Source organism: Gavia stellata, chromosome 20 (genome assembly GCF_030936135.1).
Source record: "Gavia stellata isolate bGavSte3 chromosome 20, bGavSte3.hap2, whole genome shotgun sequence".
Classification (NCBI taxonomy): domain Eukaryota; kingdom Metazoa; phylum Chordata; class Aves; order Gaviiformes; family Gaviidae; genus Gavia; species Gavia stellata.
The window spans coordinates 2,841,890-2,863,303 of NC_082613.1; the positions used below are offsets into that span (position 1 = coordinate 2,841,890).

A 21,414-nucleotide genomic window follows, 5' to 3' on the forward strand; every position below is an offset into this window, starting at 1 on the left:
TTCCTTCGTGGCTTCCCTCAATAGATTTTAAAACTGACGTTTTGTTTAGAATCGTTTCAAATAGACAGGAAAAGGCATTACTGCCACAATTTCTGTATTCTAATATTTGCTTCTTAACAACTTTTTATCACTCCATTAATCCAACATTTCTCGCTAATCCATTTCATAGTTTGCTTTATATCAGCATATGAGAACATACGCTCATTAAATTTAATAAGGGACTTTACAGGGAACTTCAGTTTAAAACATGTCATCATTCCCTTTGCTCCATTTTGGTCAAGTTGTGCAGAAATCCTCTAAAAATACTATCAGTCTCTTTACTAAATGAGTCTGATTTTAAGAAGTTATGTGGTTTCTGGCTGTCCTTGGACAGTCCCCAGAGGCATCTGTCAAGAAATAACATAGCCGCTCCTGCCTGCCCTGCAGAGCCCCCACTGTGCAATTTGTTACTGGAAAAAAACAAAAACAAAGCAAGACTTTATAGGAGGTGATTTACCCTCTGGTTTAGATGGAACGAATCCTCGTGTTGAAGGGAATTTAGACAACACAGGAGCTGAAAGAGAAAGCAATGCACGCGTGAGCTATGTTATTCAGGACGGCGATGCCTGGCTCGAGACCCGGATGGTCACCAGCCCTTCCCAGTCATCCTGGAATTGCCAATAACGCACAGAAGTGCAGAAACCGGGGGCAGGATTTTCCCTTTTCAAGGCTAGTTGTCTACCCTGCTGAGCAAAACCCTGGCCTTGGCCACAGCCCGGTGCAAGCAAGGGCATTGCTGCCCCAATAGAGATTGCCTCAAGACTGACAGATGGAAGGTTATGAAGAACATGCGTGTGCTGATTCTTTCACTTACCCGTCCGTCCTGTTGTGGACATGCTCTCGCTCTCTCCTGTGTAGTGGATGGCAGAAACAATCACCTTGTAGGCTCGATCAGGCATCAGCGACTGCAGGGTCACGCTGCTGCTTTTACCAGAAGCCATGATCTACAGCGGGGTGGAAAAAGAGCCCGACATTTGGGCAGCCTTCCCGTTATAGCTCTTACTCGTGCCCCAGAGTTACACAGAGGGGTTCTAGTGGTGAGTCCTGGGACAGCAGAGCTCAGGGCAGCATCTCTGCTTAGTTCAGGTAACAGCGAGAGTAAGCCAAGGAAGCTTGGCTATGCATTGCCATCGGACCAGCCATGTCCAAGGGAAGAGTATTTCCCTATGTAAAGACCCCAATATCCCCCATACAAATGGGTCAGAAGTGCTTTATAACATGGTAACCAGTCGGGGTTTGAGTAGAAAATCTGGGTTTTAAAAGGTTAATGTTTAACCTCCCTAAGTCAGAGGGGCAGTAGGTTTATCCTCAACCCCTCTGCCTCCAAGAATTCCCCACCCCAGTTCAGGGAGGGGAGAAAGCTGCGTTATTAGCAGCATTGATGGACACAAATATCTTAATCACAAAGAAGCCTGGAGATCCTCTTCACAAAGAAACACACCAGCAAGTCAGAGGAAGAGATTTGTTTTTGCAGTCCTGCGAGCGAGCTATTCTTATGGTAAACCCTACTGGAGTGGGTAGAGTTCCCCTGGGCATGAAATTGTCCCCATGTCCCTCTGGTCCAGTACCTGCCACCTACAAAGGAGCTGGAGACTTACTGTTTGCTGAGCACCGGCATCAGAAACAGGGTGGTAGGTGATTTTGTAGTGCTGTACGCGGCCGTCGGGAGGCGTCCAGTGGACCTGGAGGCTGGTGGGGGTCTCGGAGTCAATGAAGAGGTTGGTGGGTGGGCTCCGGGAATCTGTGGCAGGGATTAAAGGTGAGCAGCATAAAAGGCAGGTAGTAATGTCTATAAACAGGGCCAGCAGCCCTTGCTTCCAAGCCCATTTCAGAATGCTTCAGTGCTCTGCTGTGCTGTTAACCAACGCTCAGAGCAGAAGCGGTCACCCTGGGGACCAGGCAAGAGAGAAAACAGACCATGGAGGGATGAGGATTGCCCAAGTACAACACAGTACAACTCAAGCATTCAACATTTCAAATCCTAGGACCCGGGGGGAAAAAAAAAAAAAAAATCAGAAGGAGGGAAGAGTCCTGGAAGCATAAGGAAAAGAGAACCTTTGTATACATCACGGACAAACACCAAAGCATACCCTTCATAAAGACCTGAACTACAATTGAATTTCGTCAAAGATCTGGAGACACACTAGACAAACATCTTGATCACTGGCTAAACCTGGATCACACTTCAAAGTTAATCCATCATAATTTGTAATATTTTCCAGCTTTTTCTTTCTGTTTTAAAATGATTCTAAAAAAAAAAAAAACAAAACAAAACAAAAAAACCCAGAGCAGCCATCACACAACAGTTTTGTCTAGCACCTCTCACACCAACACCTATAGCCTTGAGGAGGGGATCACATAGAGTGCCTGAGCTGCTGTCCCTTTTCTGGCCCTGCACTGTGATGTATCGATGTATCCCAAATAGGTCATGGGCTGAGCCACAGCCAGCCAGAAAAGGGCTTGCCAGAGACCAAAGCTGAGCAATTTTTAATTATGTAAATACATTTCTTTCCCTGGCATCCTGCTGTGTAGCAAACTGGACCTGGTGACAGAGGCTGTTATGCTGGAGTGGTTTCTCTGAGCAGGGGCTGAGGGTTAGTAAGAGAAAGGCAGAGGGGACTAAATCCGTCTGCTGTTCAAACAAGGGGCTTGAGAGCGTGGGGTCACCTACTCCTGGAACTTGTTTCCCACCAGCATCTTGCTCTGCATAGATGCATGTGTCTGGCATGCTGGTGTGAAGACACAGAAGTTTGGGACAGAGAAAAGGAAGCATTTTATTCAGAAGAGACTAAAAATTATGGGTGAGCCCTAAAGACAGTCAAGGACACACCCCCAGGCTATGAGATTTCTGTTCTGCAGTTTTACCTGTAAGGCTCTTCTGCCCACCCAGCAAAGCCCAGGGTGACCTTAGAGCACAGGTTGAATGAAGATCATTTGCATCTTCATTGATCCTCCTTCCCTTTTCTGTATAAAATGAGCTTACTTTTCCTGAAGCTGAACCAAGTTTGCTGGCAGCTGAATCAGGCTGGAGGCTGTTGCTGTGCATCACCGCAAGGTAAAGTGGAGAAGAAAACAAGTGTGGGAGGTAAAGTCACTTCAAACAGCACTATTATTAGTGCTGTGCTATACATCTGCATCTTCGCTGGCTGCATTGGCTATTTCCTTCAGCTGAGGTAAGTGGAGACTCTGTTTAAGTGAACAAAGGGAAAGTTAGGGAAAGTCTTCTGAGTTGGGTTTATTCTGGAAAGCCCCCAGGCCGGGCAGAATTTGATGGCATGGATCTGACAGCCAGGGGAAAGGTCACCTCCTGAAGCTGCCCAGGAGGAAAGAAGCATCTCTGACACAGAGGACACCATCTGTGCCTTCGACTACCTTTTGGACCTCTGCTCCTCCCCAGGAGGAAACCCAGGCTGCTTGCTCTCGCATCTAACCAGCATCACAGGCACATTTTCAAATAAGAGTAAAACCCTGGAGTCCGCTCCATCAAAATATCCATCTGCAATGATTAGCTAGGTCATGGTTTTCCCTCACTGCCATGGGTTGAAGCTTCTTCCCTACATTTCAGTCCCTTTTATTTGCAATGTATGCTCTGGTAGGAAGAGCTCATTGAGGACCTGGGTAAAGAACTTGAAGTTATTTGTCAGCCCCAGGCTGGAGATGCTTCTGGCACAGCTTAGCTAGAGGAATGGGGCATATAAGCACTTAGTAATCCACTTCAGTGCAAAGTCAGCCAGGGTAGCTCAGCCCAGCATCAGCAGCAGTTCCCATCCAAACTGCTCTCTCATTCTTCACATGAAAGAGGATGAGACACGCTCGTGTGCTCTGCCCCGGTGGCAGAAACTTCCGAGAGACACTTTCTGAGTAGATGGGGAGGATGGGGAGGGGTAACATTGCCAAATTTGTGAAGATGATCTTCATGAGTCCATATTTACTAATTTTTGTCTCATCTTGCCTAAGCTGAGAGACTCCTTTCATAGCCCCACCTCTGTGGTTCTTAGTCTGATGGACCAACGTACCATGTGGGCTGCCCTACTGCAGCCTGGTCCATTTGTCCCTCTGCCTGGAAAAGCCCAAGTCAGCAAACAACTAAGATTCAGAAACACAGTTGGGATATGGTGGCTGAAGGTCTAACCCTTCCTCCACTGAGCCTGGGACACAATGCAACTTCACTTCAAACTTCTGGGTAGGATTTGAGCCAAGCCGGGGCAAGGATGGTAAGCAATACCTGAACATTTATGGTGACAGCATAATTCAACTGACAGGTTGAATAACTTGTTATACTGCTGAAATTCAGTTACATATACAGTAGATCTTAAAGTGCTGCCCTTGCATCCAGGTTCCCGAGTCATGTCACAGCCCTTTTGCTGCGGGGAGAGTCCCTGTGTCACCATGGACTGCTAACATGTCCTCCGATGTTCATTCACATGACCACTGCCTCAGAGCTTCAATCCTGAAACACTGTGGCAGAGAGAGACCCTGATATCCTTCTCCTTCAGAACAAACAGGTGACTTTTGTTTTGTTCAAGCTCCTTTTCCTCAACCTGGATGAAAGAACGTCCTCTCAGCACAAAAGAGAGGTCCCTGTCTGCTTCTAAGCAGGATCAAAAGCCACCCCTTCCAGCATCTTCCAAGGATCACCGCTCAGCGACATCCATGTCCCAGAAGCTTCCTCTCCCAAAGAGCATCTTCTGCACTCCCACTAGCTTGCGTGAAAGGTTTATACATGTTTGAAGTACCACTAAGGTTGTTTATTAATAGACAAAAGAACGCTGTATAGAGCCTTTGGTCAAGGATAAGGACTTTGTTACACTTGACAATTTATAGCAATATCCCGAAAGGAGAGCTCTTAACCCAAATGAGACTTCAGTCTAAATATAACAGAGAGACGAGAAGAAACATCAGAACTGTGGATAAGCACACAACAACAATTTTGTTATCCGTGGGAAATACATCGGTGTGCTTTTGTTCCTGCTCTGCCTCTTGGCAAGTCTGCAGAGAAAAGTTTGCTTAACTGGGTTACTGAAAAATAATCCTAAACTTTTCCTTTTTTTCCCTAGTCAAGACTAAGATTTGAAAAAATTCCACTTGCGCCATGCATTTTGTGAGTAAAGTATGGCAGCGGCAGAGAGGGACTAGACTCACGGAAGGAGAGAGGTGGTTGTCAGCCCTCCCTCGCTACTGCAGCCACAGTGGAGGTGTCCTCCTCCTAGAAGGATGCCCAGACCATCTGGCACTGGCAGTGGGAATGAAATTAAGGTATCAGTCATTTATGTTGCAATGATCTCACACCACATAAATAGTTAAATATTCAAGTAAATAATATTAATTTTTTAAAAAGACTGAGGATCTGAGTTTTTCCAGCTACACATCTTAACTCCAAAAGTAATTTTTACTCCCTCTTGCTCTCTCTGAGTATTTAATTACACCATTACAACTTAAACACTAAGTGCTGAACGAGATAAGAAGATAAGGGACCTGCACCATATCACTGTCTCCAACTTTTTCTCCTTTTCCAGCTAAAGCTATTCAGCCATTTTAAGTTGAATTCATAAATATTTTGAGGATAAATATCAAGCTATAACTTTGAAACAAATTTTCTGCCTGCCAGGAAGAAGAAAAACCTCGTCCCAAGCCTACCGAATGACACATCACAGTGATGAATGGTTTTGTTTTTTATAAAAGAGGATGATGTTTCTGATGACATATTGCCTGTGAGGGACTGGTGTCTGCAGGGTCCCTTGGCCTTGTGATGGGTGTTTCAGGTGGGGAGAGAGGGATTAGCAGTCCTGAATAAAATGAACTTGCCTCTCACCTCACGCCCAGGGGAGAAACGTGGTTCCATTTCACAAAATCAGTGTGCAAAGAGCATCACTCTGACCTGGCATTTTTTCCCTTAACCTTCAAAGAAGAAAGTATTCTGGGGAGGATGAAGGACAGGGAGAAAAGCTTGTGTTACCAGTGTTTCCTGCTGAGTTTCACTTCAGCCACTGCCCTTAAACTTCAGTGTTTCTTGCAAATTCTACCGAGACACTTTTAAGAGAAACTTCATGACTTGACCTATTTCTGTATAAGGGGATGCTGCCAAGAGAGGAAAAGAGAAAAGCAATGATGAAAGGAGGAGTGGTTTCTCAACCTCCTCCAACGCGTGCCTTTGTTTTTGTTCAGCACAGCCTGATCACTGCTATTCACCAGGTTGCAACCCAAAGTCTGCCACCCTGAGGAGAACTAGGTAGCTGTTGTTGGTGTTTCAGGCCGCAGAATTTCATTTTGTGATGAAAATTAGGGTGGAGAGGGCTCATAAAATTCAAACCAAGGGTTTGGGGTTTTCCAGAAGACACAAGAGATTGCCATGCTCTAATTGAAAGAGTTGCTACTCACCAGCTCTGACACGTAGATTGACCCTGTTAGACATCCTAACCACTTGTAATTGCACAGTGCAAGATGGTAGCTTTTGCTTGAAACAGTAAAGGTTTGAAGTATAACCATATCCCAGAATTTCCCAGAGTCCTGCCTAGTGCCATGTCTTCCCATACATCCTTTACACAACCCTTATTCAATTTGCTGGCATCCACAAGTTTCCTCTGAAGTGCCCCAGATCAGCACTGCCTGCTGGAAATCATCACCCATCCCTTCTCCTGTGCCACTTCTCCCCTGTGGGCACTTATTTTAAACATTAAAAAGAAAGAATTACCATCAGAGATAGTGATTGCACATGTAAATGTTGGCCCCGAGAAGTGTGTGGCACTGTCCTGACTCCTCATGCAACCTGACCAGCAGCACCCAGGCACCGAGACTCTGGTTTGGCTGCCCAGCTGCGCACCAGGTTCCTTTGAGTGCTTTGTTTTCTTCATGCAGCAAGGCAAGGTCTGACATCCCTAAGGCATCCTTGCTCCTGAACAAGGACAGCAGCTGACAAGCAGAAGTCAAATTGCCTTCCATGTCCTGCCAGGGTGCCAACGCCAGCAAGGACCAGCTTGTTCAAATATGCCTAGAAGGGCACCATCACATGCCATTTGCGGTGGGCTAAGGGAGCTCCTCTGACATTTTGTAATTCATGGCTTAAAACACAGCCATTCATTTTCCAAAGCCTCTAAACAGCTCTAACGGTCCCTTTATCATTATATACCTGTAGGATGCTTTCATTTCTTTTTTTTTTTTTCTTGTCAACATGAAGCTCCTAGGTACTTGCCTGAGGTAGCTTTATATAAACAAATGTTATTATTATTCACTATTAACAAAACCTGACACTCTTATTCCAAGATTGCCACTTACTCTGAGCTTCATCAGCTCAACACCAGCCTGAATGAGTTCATTCTGCAAAGGAGGTTGAGAGCTGAGAGATGGAGGAGAGGACTGCTGCAGCTGAATGAATTGTATTCCATTCACTGCCAACAAAGCCATTATACGAGCAATATTAATTAAGAGGACCTCTGGGAGTGCCACTTTTTAACCTCATATCCTGCCTGTACAAAGCGAGATTTAGATAATGCTTCTAGGCAGAGTCTGCCTGCAGGATTCTCTCTCATTTTTGTAAGTGCCCTCAGATGAAGTAGAGCTCAGCAATGACGTAGCTGAAGAAATCCTCACCCTCCTTAAGAGACAATATTTTACTAACAGGAAATATCTGTTAGGCAGCACAGTGACACGTTCAGCTCAACAACCTACAGAAAGCCAATTCATTTGCATCAATACACTCTATAGAAGCAGGGGGGGAAAGCAATGTATCCTACATGAAACACATTGCAAGGGTATCAGGTGCCTATAAGATGCACCAGCCTGCTCGTGTTTGCCCAGCCTATTTTTCTCAGGATAAATTCAGAACACTTTAAGACGGAAAGCTAAATATCTCTAGCCACTTTCAGACATTCAGGTTTGGGTTTTAAGAGCTGGAGATTACCAGATCTGAGCTGCTGGTCTGTGATGGGTTCCGAGGCATCCCATGCACTGTTTATTATCCCTTGGCTGTGAATACCGAGCACTGATTACTTACTGGTCCTGTGCTGAACAGAAACCGTGTCACTTCGAGCACCATCTTTGTAATAGGCCCAGATGGATATTTTATAGTCAGTGTTCTTCTGCAAGCCTGGCAGGACAGCAGTTGCCACATTTCCAGCGATGGAGAGCTGCAGCAGGGGAAGAAATGAGTCAGTCGAGTTCCCAGGCATCCCCAAGCTAGTTCATGCCATCCAAGTGCCTGTCTCACAGATTGCCCGTAGGCACAAATGAGTTAGCACCGGGCTTTGGGGACAAAGTCTACTGTTGTGGGTTGCACATATTTAAGCAAAGGCAAAATTCCAGCCTTGATTAATGCAGAGTAGATGCCCATGTATTGCTGCCCAGTTATATTTAGCAGCTACTTCAGTATCACAATGAGGTGCTCTGACGCAAGGCAGTCAGCTTGCCCTGAGTATGAAATCCCTTTGCTCAGGTTCCAGCTTTTAGATGTGCTGGGCACAGAAGCCCCCAGTACACCCCTGTTCCAGCCCAGGTGTCAAGCACTGTATGAGAGACTTCTGTATTCAACCCACTTCAACTGCTGTTTGCACTCACACCGAAAATAGGGGCTCGAGATGGAAGAGGTCACCTGGTCCACCCCTGCCCCTCCTGCGCCAGCTGCCTCTGGTCATTCTCTCTATGTGCTGCTGCTCAGTTGGACCTCATCCTTCTTGAAGAGCAGTATCCCAAAAAGTAGTCGGTGCTTACTTGCACTGAGGAAAGCAAAAGTTCCTTCACCTGTCTTAGAGGTGATACCTCTAGCTATAAATACTTGAGTATTATCTTTGCTTTTTCCACAACAACTTGACATTGTGGGTTGGTGATTCTCTGCAACCCCAGATCTTTTTCTACTGAATTGCTTCTTAGCTATTTGTTCTACATCCTGTATACCTGTAGTTAATTATTCCTGCCTAAGCTTAATACTTTCTGCTTGTCCCTATTGAATTTCATCCTTGAGATTTTCCAGAACACTTCTGCAATCTTCCCAGAGCCTGTAGGACTCCAACCCTGCCATCCCGCTGTCCCTCCCTCTTCCAGCACTCAAGGTGGCAGCTCCATTGAACACAGCCAGAGCTAGACCCAGGACAGACCCTGTCTTATGCCATAGGTTCCTCCAGCTGGGTGCTGAACTGTTTAATTTCTTGAGTGCATTAACCTGAATAGTTTTGCACCTCCCTATGGCACTCCTGCAGTGAAGTTCAGAGCCATCAAGCAGGCACAAAGCCAACCCAGCCTCCCCAGAGCTGTGCATGGGTCCGTACCTCCTGAGGCTTCTCTCCACCGACTGTGCTCCATTTGATCTGATAGACAACCACATCGGAGGCAGCGACAGCTTCCCACTGCAGTCGGAGGCTGTTCCCGGAGAGCTCGGTAACCTTCAGTGCATGCGGCGGGGGGACCTTTACTAGGGGATGCAGAAGGAAAACCAGCTGAAGCGCAGGCACTGACAGCGCCTTGTCAGAGCCAAGGTGAGGAGCAGATGGTCGGGGAGCAAAACATCAACCAAGCAGATGTCTGAGACCAGCCTGTCTTTCCCTTCTTCAGACCCATATGACAACAGCCATCAGGACAGAAAGGGGTAAATTATCTTTAAAACCCTAATTAAGGAGGATTATCTTATCTGTGGAGAGGACACATACCACGCTGGTATTGTAAAGGGCAGAAGGCTAGGAGGGCTCTCAAGGACACAGAGGTTAGTGGTACATCATGCTTTTTCTTCAGTTGCTTCCTTTCTTTATTCTTTCCACCTCATTTTAAACACAACACAGTTGGACGTATTCTCACACAAAGAACAGCAGTCATCTGGGTTTTGGCCATAAGCTGCTGGGACCCGTCTTCAAAACAACCCGGTTCAGACACACACAAGCCAATTTTGTCACCTGTTACTGGGACCAAAAGTGTTTCCATTCCCTGCTTACAGGTGGTAACGTTGCCGGTAATTGGAAAGGAGTCCCCTTCATCATACGTAGATCGGACACTGATGAAGTACTGGGTGAGGGAGGACAAAGGTCTCAGGACAGTAGATGTTGCAGTGCCAGGAACCTCTACCTGCAGTGGAGGAGTTGTATGAGTATTAGCAGAGGAGCATGGGGACAGCTGCAGAGGGGTTAGCACGAGGATGGCAACTGCATCCAAAGTGCCCATTTCAGAGTTAAAACACTGCCAGCTGATAAGCCCTCCCTGAACCATGCAGCTGAAGAACAGAGCAGTATCTGAACTCCCAAATTTCTTTTCCTTCTACAAACCCCTTGAGGACTCACCTCCCCAGTGTTGCTCCCTCTGCTAGAAACATAGGTGACGCGGTGAGCTTTCACGGCCGGAGATGCAGCCTCCCAGCTGACTCGAACGGATGCGTGGCTGAGCTCGGAGAAGCTCAGGTATCTTGGAGGACTCAAGGCCACTGCAACAACAGTTAGTGACCGCCCTCCGAGGTTTCACAGGCTGCACAATGGCAATGCCACCGGTTGCCTCCTGCTGCTCTTAGATGACCCCACCTTGAACTAAGAGACTCATTCACCATGTGGGAAAATATTCTCTTTATGTCACTACCATGCATGCCTCTGGGATGTCATGAAAGGCTACCTGGGTTTTAGGTGAAGAAACAGCCAAATAATTCCCTTTTTTCTCCCCAGACAACAAAGACCTTGGGGAACAGCTCTTTCAGGAGTCCTTTTTTACTAGGGCAAAATCACCCCTTTTTCACAGCTCACCATGTAATTAGAGATACCCCTCATGGACCAATATTCGCTTCAGCTCAGGCAGGGAAGAGGCAGCATGTTTACAAGCCACATGCACAATATGGGAAGCACCTCATTTGACACACCTCTCCTGCCTTAAGTGTTTAATAACAACTCAGCAAGCAGCAGCAGCACTTACGGGTGGTTTCCTGGATGCTGGCTGGATCACTCGCATCTTCCCCATACATCGCGTACACCGCGATGGAGTACTCCGTGCTGGGCGATAGCCTGTCCAGCAGGACCTCTGGCTGGGCCACCTTCACCTGTCAACAGAGATGCTTTGGGGTACCCTTCAGTTCCCACCAATGCCCTCAGCAGAGCAAGACTGTACAGAGACATGGGTCAAGGTCCCTTTGGTTACACTAAGGGGACTTCTCCACTTTGGGACTTCACCCCTTGGGTAGGTGCTCTACAGTGGTCAGTGCTCTGTCTCTCTTCCCAAGGGACACCAAGCAGGTTGGGGGTACACATCATCATCTCCTGCCGTGGTCTGCAGAGGTGTAAGTATCTTATACAGAGATGCTGCTGCTGTTGTTCTGGGTCGGATCAGGGGGCATGTGAGAGATGTGAGCCTACTTCGCTCAGACACGTGGAAAGCTCTTGCAGAAGAGCTGCCTGCTGCAAGCGGAGCCATGGCAGTTGGGTTGCTGCCACCTGCCGCTAACGCAGCACGGCCACAGCTCTCCTCCTGCAGCCTGCTCGCTGCAGAAATGCACCCCAGAGACTTGCAGGAGTCTGCACACAACGGAGCGCAGTTTTCTGAAAGGCTGGGAACATTTTAATGCTGGTTTTGCAGACATCCCGTAGCCTTAGAGCATTGCACTCTTACAGTGAGTGGGTCAGGTAACTACAGAAATGTTCTAATATGCTAAAATACAATTTTAAATGTTGGTCTCTCTTCAAACATTCTGAATCTTTAAAAAACACAGTTATGCACTGAAAGCGGAGTATAAGCATTAATTGCTCTGTTTTGAAAACCATTGTGCCATTTCTCCTATTGCTGTGCATTCGGGGGGGAATCTGAGTCAGAGGTAATACATGTTCCCTCTACTCTTTTTTTTTTTTTTAATTCATATCCTCAGCCTACAGGTATGTCAAAGAACTCATTAAAATGCACACATTACAAAGGGATCTTAGAAGTTTTAAAGGATTTTCCGTTCATTGAGCGTTGTTTTATTCTTATGCAGTGTCATAAATCTGTTTTTAGAGGTCAGCAAAAACTGCCCTAACAAACTTTCAATTAACATTTGAAGATAAACAAAGCAAAGACATGCATGTACAGCCTCAAGGATACAGCAATTACACTTTGGGGCTGCAAAGGTGTGAGTTCAGTGCCTGGGTTTCCAGGGTCCCATGAGGCAGTCAGTTCTCTCTCTATGCCTTAATTTCTTATGTGAAACCCTCACAGTTATAAAGCGCTTTGAGATACACCATTAAAAAAATCTTCCATGAAATATGTTGCTGGCAATAATGCTGACACTTTTTTTTTTTTTTTTTAAACACATGATACCAATTCACAAAGGTTAGAGCTAGAACTAAACTCAGCCCAGACAGGAAAAAAATGGTATTATCATTATTCTCATGAACTCTACCTCCATCGTATAGTCCTCTGCTCTGTCGGGGGCTGCGGAGCAGAGCACCAGGTACTGCGTGGCTCCCTGGGCTGCCTTCCAGCTCAGCCTCATACTGTTGTGGCTCAGCTCAGAGACGCGCAGGGAGCGAGGAGAAGACAAAGGCACTGAGGGGAAAAACAAGGCAGAAAGATATCTTCAGTGTATGAGGTCTGCGACAGCTCAAACCCCAGAGGAGACCTGGCTTTGCAACAGCTACTGCAAAGCTGGTGGACATCTACCCTGCATTTAACACAGTGGAGCAGACGCTTTACAGAGGAGGTTTAAATTCACTTGGAGCCCAAGGATAAAAAGCAGCAAGGGATTGCAAGATATTTCTGGCATGTATGTGTTACTGCCATGTCAGGGCAAGCTCAACATAGTGGTCTCCTTTGCAGAATGACATAGGTGGAAAGGGACTCATGAAGGTCTCTGGTCCAACCTGGCACTCAAAGCAGGGCCAAGTTAGAGCAGGTTGCTCAGGGTCTTGTCTGGTCAAGTTCTGAACATCTCCATGAATGGAGATAGTGATAGACAGACTGAACTTGAGGGAAGGGGAAAAATACAATGTCAGGCTCCAGTCTGAGATGGTCGCAAAGAAAGAGCTTTGTTCACCTATTGTAATGACGCATCAGCATAAATCTCTCTACTCACGACCTACATGTGGAGGTGACGCCTCTCAGCCCATCCCCAACAACTGTGTCATAAATAGGAAACACCGACACCAGATACTCCGTGTGCGAGGTCAAATTGGAAAGCCGCAAAGAGGAGACTGCTCCATCTAAAACCACCTGAAAGCGCAAAGGAGGGCTGTCAGGACAGGGAGGTGCTAGCCACTTTTTAGCAAAGGAACGGCAGAACTGGCCTTCCCTAGCAAGCGTAGCTTCTTTGTGGCAGATCTGTGCCCAGAAACATGAAGTCCAGTTGCCCTCTGAATTTTGTGCCTGCTAGCATCTCCCCAAAATAGAGAGATAAGAGGCAATAAGAATTCCTGTCCTCTAAGGCTAGGTTCTGTGCAAACACCAAGCACAAGGCTCTAATCATGCTCTCACTGAAATCAATGGAAATCCATCAACAATTTGGATTTGCTTTTTTAAGTCATATCCATCACAGATGAGTATCCTTGGACAGCTCTGTGTACCTGAGTGTCCTCTTTGAGTCAAAACAGATGCTTTAGGGAGGGGATAACACTGCATAAGAGAAAAATCAGCGTTGGCATGGCTTGCAGTATTTCTAGCAAGATGATATTTACCCCATTTCCTCTTCTGTCTTGCCATCCTATCAGCTGATCACATTTACACTCATTGTGTGTTTAATTTCATCTCTGGCATTAGCCGATGTCCCACAAGAACTGTACCTCTACCCTCATCTTTGTGTCTACTCAAGTCTACTTAAATTCTCAGCCACCATCTGGAAGATACTGCAGTCTCACATGTGCAGAGAAAGGTCTCTCACCTCTTTGGGGATACCACCCTTAGATGGATAATACACAATCCGATATTTCTTTGGTGGTCTCAGAGGAGGACTCCAGGTCAAGTGCATGCTCTTAGAGGTCACAGCTGATATTTTAAGGTCAGTTGGGCTCAGCTGCGGACCCGTGTTCACAGGGATATCTTTCACAGTGCTGCCTAGGGATTAAAAACACAGTTACTTTCTTATATTCAGACTTTTCATGCCAAATGTACTTTCCAGCTCATAAATATGAGTGACATTTTTCAAATCATGTTACAGTCTCCTTCCCTATAGAGTAGAGAAATTGTTCTGAACTGCTCTGAAATAAATATTTTAAAATTGGGCATACAGAGAACATAAATACTCCATAGAGAACAGGCTGTGTATTTTGCTGGATGCTGGGAATATTTTTTCAACACAAGTCTGCATTTTTGCATGTATTCAAAAGATAACCCAGCTTCCCTCAACCATGAAAGTTTGTCAAAATGAACAAGCAGAAGTTATTTCAGTTTCTTTTTTGAGCAGCCCATCTTTAGTCTAATCTGCACCTTTAAAAAATATCTGATTATATCAAACAAGTACAAATTAATAAGGATAAATCAATTTATTTATATGAATCTCCAGACCATTAAAATAAAAGTATGCTTGGAAGTTAGACTTTCCCATTCTCCTTAGGCCAATCTTAGAGCAGAGAGAGATGGAAATATGTACATGATATTTCTCCTGAGGATCCCAGCTAACATCTGGAGTGGTTTTTCACTATTTTGTTCATCATACAAGCTGCTCTCCAGCAAAGGAAAGAAATGGGCTGTTTGGTTTTAACTTGAAAATGCCTTGGATATCCATCATTTAAAGTAAAACTTGGAGAAAAAAAAAGTGTTTAGATGTTTTATCATCTCCTCTTCCTACCTCCACATTTCCTCCATACACTCTCCCTAATATATTCCTAAATTAGCTCTTTTATTTATTCTGCCTCCTCTTGGAAGAAACTCAGAAAAGAAGATGGTTACAATGCCTTTATCATACCATATGATAATGGAAGAGGGAGAAGTCGTCCCTCTTCCCTACAATGGTAGTTATTGTCATTAAGTGATTATATCCACCAAAAGTTATCCAAATCGCTGGTAGGAACAGCTGTTGCCTGTATTGGCTCACAGGCCAAAAGCAGATAACTAAACCAAGAGCATCAGAATGGAAACATCTACAGGTAACGTCTCTGTGACTTGTTAGAGGCAGCAGGGAGTCTGCAGAGGAGTGAAAGTGGAAGAACTGCACCCAGAGGGTCTTGTAGAAGACAATGATCACAGGAGAAACTGGCCAACACATTGGCATGGCAAGGAGCATTGTCAGGCAGCAAGAGGGCTGAGCAAGGAGATCAGCACTGGAAAAGAGTTAGGTGGTGCTGACAGGGTGGTGGAGCTCAGAGGGGAAGGTATGAGAAAGGGTCAATCCTGATGGCAAGGAAGGTGGATGGTGGTCAGGAGGAAGCTCAGCCCTCACTGTGGAGCTTTCACTTCACCTGTGTTTTCCTTGTTGCTCTTCTCTTTGATCCTGGTGCACAGGACCTGGGTCAGCCTACCAACCAGAGAGCTCAGCAGCGGGAAATCCAGGACATTGTACACGGTGAGCTCCAGTGGCTCTGAAGCCACCTGCTTCAGCTCTGCCTCATCCGCGTTCTTCACCCCTGCAACCAGAGCAGAGAACAAGACTGAGAAAACTCCCCAGAGAGGAGCAGCTTCTGCCTCCTGCTTCTGTGTTGTTTGTTCAGGGGCAGGTCGGGTTGACCATCACCCTGCTCTCCAAGCAGAGCCTCCTAGTCATTCCAGTGGGGTGCTGGCATCTGAGAATGGCCTGGGACTTTCCTGCAGCAACAGCCTCAGTCCAGCCTGGGAAGGGCTTTCAACTCTGTGGGCTCAGAAGGTCTTTTGTGGTCTGGACACAGCCTGGGGAATCCTTCTGTTTTCCTGCCTCCTCATCACTTGCAGGCTTTGCTACCAGGAAGGCAGATTTTTTCACCCTAAGAGGCAGTTGGCATAAATGGGGGAATGAGTGAATGAATAAACAACAATTTCATATTTATGAGGTACCAGCACTCCCCACAGGAGTCTGTTGTCCCTCAGAACATCACATTGCCTTTCAAGAGTGTTAGGGATGAGCAAAAAGCAGACCATTTATTTAGCAGAACTTCACCATCACAGAGCTTCCTCCATCCCTATCCTTCTGCTCCACATCCTCATTAACCCTCTGCAGACCAAGTCCCACAGCATACAACTTATTTTGCTTCCCAGTGCCAGGCTCAAGGTCACCCTAGCATTGCCCAAGCAGTACCACTGCCAGACAGGGATGCCACCTGATTTCACAAGTCCAAGACCATTACTTTAACAGCTTTGCTAGCCTCCTTCCCCCTTGCTCTTGCAGTGAGAACCAAATCACTATTGAGATTAGTACTCAGGTCCTGATGTCCAAGGAGCAACAATATGATCTTCCTCTAACCAGTGAGAAAAGGCGAAGACCCCAGCCAGGAACAGATCTCCAGGTGATTTCAGGTACACAGATGTTAGTCTGTTGTGCTGCACAACATACAACTGAGGCTCAGCAGCTCCACTCAGGCAATGAAAGAAATCACAGTGCCAGCCACTTAGCTACATAACCCTATGCAATAAATCCTTGGTTGTGTCTTCCCAGCATGAATTAGCACTTTTGGAGATTGCAATTTTAGGTGAGTTTTCTATGCAACTTTATTGCCCATATATTAGTCTCGCAGACTTGTTTAGTCATCAAGGACAGAGCTGCTCAAGGCCTTTTTACATCTCATTATTGCTGCCAGGTAGCAAAGAGCAGATAATGTTATTATTCAGAGAAATGGAAAGTTGTGAGAGGCAGCAATTATAAAGGAGGTCTCCTGCCCTCCCCAATACAATGTTCTCTTGCCTAATTCCACAGCTGAGAATATTGTTCTCATGGCACAGGTCTCCGAGGCTCTCAAAGGTCTTTCTGGATGGGAGGTGTGAAATACCTTGTGTGAAAGATTTTTTTCTAAACAAACAAAATCCCCTTTGAAGACACTGCCTGTGCTGAATAAATGAGTTCATTTTCGTCTTTGCCACAATGTAATGAGGTCTTACCCCTTGCCTTAGTTTTAACACATCAAGATGCTCTTATCAAAGTTGAGGGAACATAACCTTCAATTTGAAGAAGGTCAAAAATAGGTTGGCTTTGCCCTACAGCTTATCGATGGCTGTGATCTTACCAATGGCAAATATCTCTATGCCCAGGTTTTTCAACGTCTGAGCAGCCAGGTTGGCGTCATCCTGTGATTTCCCATCAGTCAGGAGGATTACCAACTTCTCAGCCTCCGGCCGGGCACCAGCATCTGGTTTCAAATTCTGCTCCAGAACATGTGTCAGTGCCAGACCTGGGGAGGAGCAGAGACAGATGATGTGCTACAGCCTTGCAGGCAGCCCCCCTGCCTTTACTCTTTTCTCTGCCCGCAGTGGCTTTGGTCCCCATGGCGGTCATCCCATAGGAACAGCTTCCCCCACTGCAGCCACACAGTTCATTTAGCAGAGACCTGAGAGCTGGAGTTACCTGTAAAGGTGTTGCCACCCTTGTACCGCAAATTCCTCACGGCCTCCAGCACCTGGTCCCTCGTAGAGTAAGCGCTCAGATCCCACTCTGTGCGGGGATCGCTGCTGTACTGGGACAGCCCTGGGGAAGGCAAGAGCTATTGGCATCATGCAAGCCAAGATAAGCTGCAAGAGGAGATTTGTTTTGGGGAGGCGGTGTCAGACTTGCCACGGAAGGATGCCACAAAATAATGAAAGGGAGTGGGGGTGAGCAGATTTGGTTTCTAGCTCCGCTTCTCTGCGTGGTTCTTGCCATGCAGGCAGCAAGGTGATGCCTCAGACCCCACTGAGTACAGCGGTACTTCCCCCTGCAGTGGTGCTCTGAAGTTTTTGATAAGGTCTCAGTGTTAATCGGGGTCAAACTAGGTGGCTGCAAGGAGGGGGAAGGATTCACGCTGTCCTAATTCATGCGCAACCTGGCCAGTGCCGTGCGCTGGGGTTAGCAACGCTCAGAACTGGCAGCAGCACTGTTCTTCACTGAACGCAAAGCAGCTCCAATGCAGTATTGCCACCCCATCTGTCTGTGCAGTGCCGGGGAGGCTGAGCACCGCGTCAGAGGTAGGTAGCAAATCCGAAAGGTGTCAGCATCAATGCCCGACCTGGTGCTGCCCAGAAGACATCGCTTCTGTTCAGTGTGCAGCTATTGCTTACAGCCACTAGAGGCCAGAGCTTGCTGCCTGATGGGAAAAGCTGTCAAGAGCAGCAAGCAGGACCCCATCCTAAAGGAATAAAAGCTCCTCAGAGGAGCACATAAGCACAGGAATTGAGACCAGGGCCCCTTCGAACACCGACTTCCCAAGGTCAGGAAACAGGAAAGCATCCTACCTACTCTTATCTTGTCTTGGGCAATACTGAACGGGGAAATCAAATTGCTCAGAAACTCCTTAATGAGCTTGAAATTGTTGCGTCCGATGCTCCAAGATCCATCCACAAGCAGGACGATATCAGTTATTGCAGATGTGTCACACTGAAACTGGGAGCCTGGGGGGGAATAAGGTTTGAAATAGAAGCAATTCTAAAGGAGGAAAAGCTGCTTCAGTTTTAAGATAAAAAGCAAATATGCAATGTAAGGCCTTGTCTGGGTGGTGGATTGGACCATCTGCCAGCCTGACACACCCCAGCATCTTGGGAAACCCACGTGGCTAAGGATAACCCATCTCAGTACCAAGAAATTGAGTGCTGCGCAGCTGCATTTCTGCAAAGAATGGGTTAAAGCTGTCAGGAAGTGTGTGCCTAACCCAAGCACTGCTCTCTGCAAGCTGTCAGCTCCATTACATCTCAGCCCCAGCCCTGTGCTTCTCTTTCATCTAGCCCAAGTCTCCAAGAATTGCAGGTGATTGCTTAATTCCATTCCATCACGAGATCCCCTGCGGGCTATAATTATTTTGTGGCTTTATATTAAATCCAATCTCTCTGTAAAAACCTGCTGGCATCACAGATACTCAAGCCCTGCCTTTCTCCCCACCCCAGGCCTGCAGCTTAACAGAGGATAAGATAAGGCATGTTGCTGATCGAATGCATCTTCCCCAAATATGTTTCGGATGGGGGGTTTTCCATCTTTGGTGGAGAGAAATAGAGGATCCCACCAAGATTCAGTGGGCTGCAAAGAGGTTACTCTCCTATCTCTTTTCACAGCCATGGATTCCTACTGGTCTCAAGGGACCAAATGAGGATGCTCTGGCCCATCCCAGTCCCGACACTCCAGCAGTGCTGTGAGCCATCTGCCCTGCCATAGTCTCAACTGATGAATCTGAAGGATCATCATGGATCAGTTATCTGCGAAACACGACGAACAAGTCCAGGAGGTGAGGCAGGTTGGGGAACGAACATCACTGATGCACTCCTCCCCTTCTGAAGGCTTGGGAAGGTCCATGGCTAGGAAGTCTGCTGAAGAACACAAACTCTTACATGGATCTGTCAGAAGCAGGGGGAGTTGGCAACATGAATAGACAGCATAGTGGCAAATCAATAAATTAAACCATCTGGAAGGAATTTTTGGCCTAGCTCCAGTTTGCCTTAAAATCTGTCACGTTCTGCAGAACTCCAAACTTCTCCAGTGATTCCTGACAGTTCCCCAAAGCATGACCTAGCAATTAAAAGCACTATCAGCAGCATTTGTACTCTCAAAAATCTTGGTGACAGAGAGTGGGATGGAAGGCTTGTATTCAGCAAGCTTTAGGGAAAAGAGTGGGGAAGAAGGAGCAAGACATGTTTGAAACCCCTCTCACCTCGCCTCAGTGAATCCTTTGTGGGTTTTTCTTTTCCTAGAGACTCTCGCTCTGAGTTTGCAGGAGTGCGCTGGGATGATCTTGTGGTTGTTGGCGTTGCTTCTGTCACGCCAGCCTCCGCAGCGGGCTGGTTTCTTGGGGTTTCTCCTGAGCCCTTTGGCTGAGTCCCCTTCTGCCTTTTCTTTTCAGCTCTGTCCTTTGCTGTGCTCCAAACAGAAAAAAACGATTGTCCCTAGCTGTGTTATCCCCATGCAAGCTGCTGCAGTCGTCAGCTGATTTCAGCCACATTTGACAGAGGTGTAGGCACTCAGAGAGCATAAAAGTCCTACAACCTTCTGCAAATAGGTAGTTAGAGGAGACCGTCTTCATTCATGCCTCTCTGAGAGCGCTGCAAGTGGGCTTATGAGTTAATAATAATAACCTCAGTAATGGCTCACATCAAAAGTTTGTCCTTCCCATTATCTTTGATGATGAACACCAACGAATGTTTACAAAATATAAACCAGGGAAAACATACCATGGCACCTGATACCCAGTGTACTCTCCAGACCTCAGCAATCTGTGACTCAGAAACATCCTGGGTTAGTGCCAGTCTTTTTGTATAATGCCCCTGATGGGTCTTTCTTCCATCAACACGTATAAATGCTTTTCTGAACCCATGCAAACCTTGTTGTTAGACACATGAGAATCTATGCAGTTATATGCAGTCCTCAGCCGCAGGGGAGAGCTCACACCTTGTAGAACATCTGCAGCCTAGGAAATCAAGCATCATTAGCCCCAATGCTTTGGGAGCAGCTTGTTCTCAAAGGATCCACTCTCAGTTGAAGGATTTGACTGTATCTGCTTAATTTGAAAACCTCTCAGCCCCAGGAACCCATGGATATGCTTTGTCAGGCTGGACAGTTTGGCTGGCATGAGGGGCAAATATTTTTAGGTTGCTTACTGTGTTCTTGTAGTTCAGAGATGCATGCAAGAGATGAGACTGGGCTAGCATGTCTCACTGAATGAGTGTCCCTGATGAAGTAGGGGTTGCAGGGGAAGGGTGGGAGTGGTTTTAGGGACAGCTGTGCACCCACCTGGCTGTGTCAAGACAGTGTTCAGGGGTGGTGGGGTGGCCTCTGCCACCCCGCTGTGCTCAGCTGCTGAGCTCCCCAAAGAGGTGAGATTCTTTCCTGATGCAGCTCCTGAGTTTCTTCGGTTATTTCTAGTCTGGGATGCGTTTTTTAGCTCCTCTACTGTAGGAAGACCAAAAACAGGGAGAGAGAGAGAGTCAGTCTAGACAGGTCTGTGAGTCACAGTCCATCCTTCATCTCCTGGGTCTTCACCATCCCCCTTTCTAACCTTCCAACCAAAATAGTAACAGGCTCTGTGATTGCGGCACAGTCTACAGGTCATACTCTGGAGGATGAGCTCTCAGGAGCCATGTCTCCAAGAGCCTCAGGAGCTCTCTGAATGGTAAAATTTAGTGTGCTCTACTTACTCACAAATTTCCTCTTGGCAAAGAGGGCTTCCTGGGAGCCGTTGAGCACGTAGACCTGCAGCGTGTATTCCTTGGTAGGGCTCAGCCCCGCCACTGTGGCTTTGGGAGTCTTGGTTTTCAGCATGACTTCTTGCTCCAAGTCCCCTGAGGTGGGATGAAACCACAGTTCAGAGACTGTTAGAGCTTAAATTTAAGCTGACAGTAGCAAAAGCACTGCTGAAATGCAGGGAATGTCTGCCTAGGGAC

General features: G+C 46.7%; 1 protein-coding gene across 1 annotated transcript in view; it reads right to left on the minus strand.

Moving 5' to 3' along the window:
• The window catches only part of COL20A1 (collagen type XX alpha 1 chain), a 49,001-nt gene that overhangs the window by 23,272 nt on the left and 4,315 nt on the right, over positions 1 to 21,414 (minus strand). The window contains exons 3-20 of the mRNA XM_009815385.2: positions 21,169 to 21,312; positions 20,765 to 20,923; positions 19,689 to 19,889; positions 18,286 to 18,441; positions 17,423 to 17,542; positions 17,085 to 17,249; positions 15,354 to 15,518; positions 13,838 to 14,010; positions 13,044 to 13,173; positions 12,365 to 12,510; positions 10,912 to 11,035; positions 10,296 to 10,435; positions 9,954 to 10,083; positions 9,297 to 9,439; positions 8,030 to 8,162; positions 1,638 to 1,780; positions 854 to 983; positions 497 to 553 (exon numbers count right to left, since the gene is read on the minus strand). Coding sequence (XP_009813687.2) covers positions 497 to 553; positions 854 to 983; positions 1,638 to 1,780; positions 8,030 to 8,162; positions 9,297 to 9,439; positions 9,954 to 10,083; positions 10,296 to 10,435; positions 10,912 to 11,035; positions 12,365 to 12,510; positions 13,044 to 13,173; positions 13,838 to 14,010; positions 15,354 to 15,518; positions 17,085 to 17,249; positions 17,423 to 17,542; positions 18,286 to 18,441; positions 19,689 to 19,889; positions 20,765 to 20,923; positions 21,169 to 21,312 — 2,559 coding nt within the window. The remainder of the gene's footprint in view (positions 1 to 496; positions 554 to 853; positions 984 to 1,637; positions 1,781 to 8,029; positions 8,163 to 9,296; positions 9,440 to 9,953; positions 10,084 to 10,295; positions 10,436 to 10,911; positions 11,036 to 12,364; positions 12,511 to 13,043; positions 13,174 to 13,837; positions 14,011 to 15,353; positions 15,519 to 17,084; positions 17,250 to 17,422; positions 17,543 to 18,285; positions 18,442 to 19,688; positions 19,890 to 20,764; positions 20,924 to 21,168; positions 21,313 to 21,414) is intronic.